The 6852-nt window shown below is 32.8% G+C and overlaps 3 protein-coding genes across 3 annotated transcripts in view; 1 reads left to right on the top strand and 2 right to left on the bottom strand.

Moving 5' to 3' along the window:
• The window catches only part of HELRODRAFT_156562 (hypothetical protein), a gene marked incomplete at both ends in the record, with an annotated part of 25701 nt that extends 25376 nt beyond the window's left edge, over window positions 1-325 (bottom strand). Inside the window, one exon of the mRNA XM_009014827.1 lies at window positions 255-325. Within this exon, the coding sequence (XP_009013075.1) occupies window positions 255-325 (71 nt within the window). The remainder of the gene's footprint in view (window positions 1-254) is intronic.
• A 2972-nt stretch (window positions 326-3297) lies between these two features.
• Window positions 3298-4547, top strand: HELRODRAFT_168986 (hypothetical protein; the record flags this gene model as incomplete). Its single annotated transcript, XM_009014826.1, has 2 exons — window positions 3298-3323; window positions 3746-4547. The coding sequence occupies 2 exons, from the start codon at window positions 3298-3300 to the stop codon at window positions 4545-4547; spliced, it is 828 nt and encodes a 275-aa protein (XP_009013074.1).
• A 163-nt stretch (window positions 4548-4710) lies between these two features.
• On the bottom strand, window positions 4711-6448 carry HELRODRAFT_168985 (hypothetical protein; the record flags this gene model as incomplete). Its single annotated transcript, XM_009014825.1, has 4 exons — window positions 4711-4985; window positions 5071-5249; window positions 5417-5501; window positions 6058-6448. 4 exons carry the CDS (start codon window positions 6446-6448, stop codon window positions 4711-4713), a joined length of 930 nt encoding a protein of 309 aa, XP_009013073.1.
• Window positions 6449-6852: the final 404 nt, after the last annotated feature.

Raw genomic sequence — 6852 nt, 5'->3', positions numbered from 1 at the left:
AAAGTGCCATGTCTCAAGTTGCTATTAGGCAATGGCATGGTTCGAATACTGTCTGTCCGAAACTCAAATACCATCATACCCATACGATGCGGTGCTTGCGCACGCATACATATAGGTGCATGTGCGTCGTGTGAAAGTAAGTATAGAATAACATGTAAGCAGTTCTGCGTTTGACAGAGTTGAAAAGAAAGAAGTGATCCATAGTTGGATTAATTAAATAATGGAAAAGATGGCCAAAAGTTAATTGATCTAACTTTCCCTTCCATGAATGCTTAGTGATGAAGTAGCAGCTGACATCACTGTTTTGTTTCAACACGACATTCATTTCCTGGGAAAAAAAAATATTAATTCAATTTCAAGTGTCTCTACTAAATAAAAAAAATAGTTATCCTATTAAATTAAATTTATATATTTTTTATTAGTGAAGACAAATAAAACCATAAAAAACAAGTATTACATTTTTAATTGTTGTATTTTATTACAGTACAGAAAGTTTTTTTTTATTGATTATCTATCACTAAATTAGATTAGTAGTTGATTAGCAACTAGAATCAGAAAATTACATGCCAAAGAGCTGACAATCAAGCACAAAAATAAATTTTAAATTAATAAAAGAAAATTAATTAAATATTAATAATTAAATTGAAAAACATAACAATCAGTTGTTAAATTAAATGTTGTTAATAATATAATAATTAATTTATTATTAATCACTCACTCACTCACTCTGAATGATATCTATTCTTCCTAGTTCAGTGAGGTTTTTATCAGCAGTTATTTTATTACTTAACTTTGTGCAATCAAATCAGATGACCACACACAAACGTTTGCTCTCTACTCTCTCTCTCTCTCTCTCTCTTTTCGTGAGTCTATCTATCTCTATTCTATGACAATTCCGATTCTGAAGTTCAAATGCAATTGAAGGAAAAAAAATTACATAATTCTAAACTAAATAAATCAGTAAATTTTGTCAACACTCATTTCAAAATTAAATATTAAACGTAATTTAGAACTGCGGACGGCCACAACGACCGGACTACTGACTAAACAGTTTAAATTAAAATCTCATCACCAGCATTTCACTCCAAACATTATTTATTTACAAAATTTTTTCAGATGAATAAAATTAGTTGAAGCAAGGGGCGTCAACAAAATGCTGCCAAGGTTTTTAATGGTACCCTCATCTGAAAAAACGGTTTTGGAACGGTTTAACTGAGTTTTACGTGCATATTTATTGAAGCAAAATAGGAAAACTTTTAATTGTCTGTTGTCAAACTAATTAATAAAAAAAAAACACCTGACTAAATTTTTTTGGCTGCTATGCTGGCGACCACGTCACGACCTCAATCAAACTAGAGAATAGAAAGGGATTACGGGGTCACGGATACAAGCTCGTCAGGAAGACATAAAATCCAACCAAGCAAAAGCTCTTCAGCGGCAGGGTGGTAAACGCCTGGAAGGAGCACAGTGATGAGACGATCTCGATGAGACGATGCCAAAATCAAACTCGGAAAGCTGGGATACTAGGACACTTAAATAGCAGTGGTTCTCACACAGGCCCTAGTCTACTGAACCACTTTAAACCCTGTTATGTTGGGTTAAACATTGTTTCCTATTATACACGCAGAATGAATATACGCAATGTTTTACACGTTTTGAGACCCGCTATAATATTAGTGAATTACTGAAATGGAGAATATGTACTACAAGTTTTTAGAACTTGCTTGCATAAACGTTTTGTTGGTTGATCATCGTTGAGTTTTTCTCAATTTCATCCATCAGCAAGTAGGTTTTGAAATTACTCATCAACGTAAAGTTGAACCATTTGGGTCACTTGGTAAAGTAGCGTATGAATGATCTGAAGCTTGTTTAAAGCTAACAGCTTCCAAATTTATTGTCGACTTCCAAAATTCCATTCTATCTTTAAACAATTCTACGACTTCAGCATTTCCACCCCAGTAAAATATGTATCTGTTTTTTGCAGATCTGCCAAATTTTATTCCAACTTTCTAATCATCAGTGATGTTTTTTTCATAAAATATATATTTCATTCAAAAATTTGATTTAATTCAATAAGCCTCATTTGCATCAAATGTATTTTAAAACCACTTTGAAAAAAAATTGTGCCTATTTTATTAATATGGCAAATATTAAAGCATTTTATGTAATTCATTTATTTTTTAATATGTAAAGCAGGTCAGTGCCCAATAATTTGTTGAAACAACGCCAACAACAAAGTGGAGGCAGCGTTATGATTGCCAACCTTAATGTTTAAAAATCTGTGTTGAACTCAAATATTAAAAACGTATTTTTATTCCTCTATCAAAAAATTAACCTTAGCCTATGTGATTATTAAAAACTGTTTAATATTTATAAGATATATCAAAAGATTTATAAAAAAAAATCGTAAAATTCACCGTGGTATCATTTTCCAGCTGGTTCTCCATGCAACAGATGGATCGAAGTGTTTCTAAATTAACAACGGGCATTTAAACATGCCAAATAATTTCAAACTCATAATAATATTTATCATTCTTTAACTAAATTTATACAAAATTTTATCAAAAATTTTTATGAATTCAAACGAAATGTAGTTGAATGCACATACCGTATTAACTGTATTTGTTGATAAACTCTTGCTCTGTGTCGACGAGCGTAATTTAAATATTTGCAAACAAAATCAATGCCTTCACGTAATTTAAATTTTCAGCTACACTTAAACGCAGTTTTCTACTATTGATCAATTTAACGATAAAGTTAGAGAATTTCTTGCTGAAAATATTTCAATGCTACTGACACACGATAGGCAACATGTAAAATTAATATAAATTAAATAGAACCAATCATACGCCCACAAAACATTTAAATATCTATATTTAAATAAATATAAATTATAAATTGTAATAAAAATGCAAATGAAGCCAAAGTGTAAACAATGTTGATCACATAATGATCTTTCGAAGTGAAATGATACTTATTTCGACCTGGTTTCAATTTATTCCTTTGATATCAAACCAAATAATGTGATAACATTATGGGGAAAATATTTGGATTCTTCAGAAAACTCGACTTCACCAATTGCAGTCATGCAATGAAAAAAAAATTAAATATTTTGTAGCTGATCATCATCGTGAATCCTGGTAGGATATATCGATCCGCTAACCAATCATGGCCACAACTACACGTAACTAACTAACTATTCATTAAATCAAACACCAATCTGAAAGAACTGTGACATCAGTGGCAATCGTCCTACTGCTGGTTGGGTTCAGGTGACTATCAAGGGTGATTGATAAAATGGGGCAAGTGATGTGGATGACATGGTTGGTTAGGTTTACAGTTATTTAGGAAATGTGAGAAAGTTCTATCTTCACTGCAGTCGCATTCTTCCCAATTAGTGTAAAGTGCAAAAATTTAAGAAAAAATATTACAATATTGTTTAAAAAATTGTATTGCTATATTGATTATGATGTTGTACGATGTATTTAATGTTGCTCTGTAAGACATAAGCTTGTTTACATTTAATTTACAAACACAACAAAGCAGCCTAGACAAGGCATAGATGTTTGAAGTAATTTTTGTACATAAATGCTTAATTTTTCAAAATTTCAACGTTAATTTCCTACACTGAATTTGTTATTGTGCTGTTAAATAAATTCAGTTAAGTCAATAAAAATTATTAATAATATTTATATCTGTTGAAAATGAATGAAATATTTTTCAACGCATCCAATGCTAACAACAGTGAATTCAGACACAAAGTGGTCTTCAAATGTTTCCTGGTCGGATCAACAGTTTCCTTCATCTCACTCATCGTTGTCTTTATCCTCATCTTGTTCGACAAGAAATCACCGGCTCACAACTACAGGTACCACTTTCTCTGTCTCGTCAGTCCAAAAATCCTCTACCACGGCTGGCTGCTCAAGTACTTCGTCCAAAACTTAACAACAGATTTCCACGACTCCATATTGTCTAGTTATTCAACGTGTTCCCTGCTGGCGTGGACGAATGTTGTGGCTTTAGAAACGATGGAAATATTTCAAAAGAACCACTACATCAAAATCATTTTGTACGTTTCTTACGCGATTGTCGTTCCGTTGGTTCTCGTGAGTTTAGATTATTACGTTGGCGGTGCCATCATTTTCTACAACTTCAACAACAAAATCAAATCAAGACTGCCGTACTTAACATACGCCAGTTGTTATTGCTACATTGCTGCTTCTTTCCTAAGATATTACCTTCCGTGCATATATCATAACGTGAAGAGCAGAAAAATTACTCTTCGCATCGATCAAGAGCAAAAAATTTTAAGATTTACGTTAAAGATTTCCTTTGTCAACTTCCTCATCACCACATTCACTGTCGTCCATTGCTACGGCCACGCGGAAAACATCAACTCTGTTGGTTTGATCTTAAACTGCCTGCAAGGACTGCTCATTTATTTGGATCTGGTCTGCAGGAGTGCCGTTCGCGTGAAACGTGGTTTCGTTTTGGCTGAACATCAACCAGTCATGCAAATCAAACTCTACAATCGAAGTTTCGTTTGAGTTTTATTAACTTTTATCAACCATTTGTCATCGTATTTCACATAGTCGTAATAAATTTTTTTTTTAAATTTCGAAATTCAGACAAGAACTCATTACATTTCATCAACGTTTACATGCACGCTCCAGGTTTAACTGTGCTTCTGAATTAAAATGAAAAAAAGAATCAAGAAATGCTGCATCTATCTTTCAGTTCAGATGTTGTGAGATTTTTTGGATGCCTTCCAGTCCACAGACCATACTCTTTGGCCTCATTTGTTATGAATTCACAGACTTGAATGCCGTGAAAATGTTCCAACTTATCGAGTGAGAGTCTGGATACATTGCTTGGAAGGGAGGATTTCAAAATTGCTGACTCCACTTCTTGGCGGATCATTGACCAATCCATCACATCGCCCAGATATCGTGTCTTGTATATTTCCGTCGTTATGTTTGGAATCACTTGAAAATATTGAGTATTTAAAAAATCGTTTATTTCATTAAATGAAAAATTTATAAAGTTGAAAAATTAACTGTTCATAGTCACCTTTATGTAGAAGGTTGTAGACAGTGTTAACCATAGTGGGGTCTAAGATGTGGACTTTTATCAACAGTTCATTCACATTTTTCTGAATGACATCTGGACACGTGTCAGCAAAAGAAAAATTACGTAGCACCGTTAATTCAGACTGATACTTCTCTGCTATTTTCTTCGCCCACAGTTTTCTTGTAACAATTTTTTAAATTAATTTAATGTATAAAAAACTTTTACAAAACGTTACGGTACTGTTTATTTAGAAAAAACGGTTTTTTTTAAAAAAAAGTGCCAAAAACGACAAAAAATGAAAAAATTGACAAATTTTCTAAAAATAAATAAAAGAACATTACCAGACCCGTGAGAACAGTAACTTTTGAAGTATTCTCCAGTTGTATGGTCTCTCACAAGTTCTTTGTAGAGGAAGCTGTAGAAACCTAAACCTGTTTCGGAAATGTTGGCAATTTTCTAAAGATTTTAACGTTTAATAGTAAACTATAATAAGGATAGCAGCGGTGATGCTTGTGTGGATGTGTAATGTGGTGATGATAAAAATGATGATGGTGATGTGATAGTATTATATCGTGTATACGTTAATACCGCTAGATATTGTTAATAAAAGTTGACAATAAAAATTTTCATTTGTTTAAATGTTGCTTATAAAAATATGAAATTGTATATTTTCTTTTTTTTTACTATTTGAATGGAATGAATCATATCACAAATTTTACTATTGAATCTTTGGAGTAATTTTTCATTCAAATTGCTAGCACTCCGAGTAGGAAGTTTGCATTGTATGGATAGTTGGCATAGCAACTTGAATTCCGCCCCGTTTATTGTTCGATTTATGTTAGGATATGTGGATGAATTTTGGCTTATTAAACGAATACGCTAACAACAATCGTATAAAAGTGACGATGAATTATAATGAATTAGAATAAGCAGACGAATGGTAACAGATTAAATAACAGTAATCAATTAAATTAAGGATGAACCGACCTAACTTCAGCCAGATTGGACTGGAATATATGCAACTTAGCTCTTCCTCAACCAAGTATTCATCAATCATCTCATGGAAATTGAAATATTTCTTCAGATGACAAATAACCTGGCACACGTACAAGACTGCAAATTTGTCAAAATCAAATTCTCTGAAGCCCTCTACTTCCCGTGTCAGGATGATGTTGGAATAGTTGACGCACCGGCACCTGTCAGTGGCTCCAGGTAGGATGTGTTTCTTGAAGAAGGTGTTCCTCACACTGGGCTGGCTCTTGATGTGCCCCATGAACATGTGCCGCACCGCAAGTCTCACGATGTCTACGCTGTTAAATGTGGCTGACATGTTTAACAAGTTTTTTAAATTCAGTTTTCTATCCTCTGTAGTATCCATCGTGTTGGGATTTTAACTTTTTTTTTGATGACAGTCAAAATGGTTAAAATTTCATTTCATTAGAACTAAATGTCTATTCTTATAATGTTCCGTACATGAAACAACTTTTTAACGGCCGTACAATTCATCAAAAAAATGTGATTTATATCACCAAAAGTGTTGTACTATTTGGAACTTAATAAAAGAAATGATGGTAAACAAACAACGAGAGAAATGAAGTAAATGTACATTGCTGTTTGTTTGATGTAATATATGTATTTATATATATATATATATATAATATATCATTGTGGTTGGAAGGTTCGCTTGTTTCTCCCAGATGCTGGAAAATATTCCCGGAATGCACCAATACTGAAACATTATATGATGAGCACGTATAAGTATATATGTAAGTAGTGCATTGT

This window comes from Helobdella robusta (genome assembly GCF_000326865.2).
Source record: "Helobdella robusta unplaced genomic scaffold HELROscaffold_14, whole genome shotgun sequence".
Taxonomy (NCBI): domain Eukaryota; kingdom Metazoa; phylum Annelida; class Clitellata; order Rhynchobdellida; family Glossiphoniidae; genus Helobdella; species Helobdella robusta.
The sequence above is the reverse complement of the archived record's forward strand: the minus strand, read 5'-3'. Positions and strand labels throughout refer to the sequence as shown.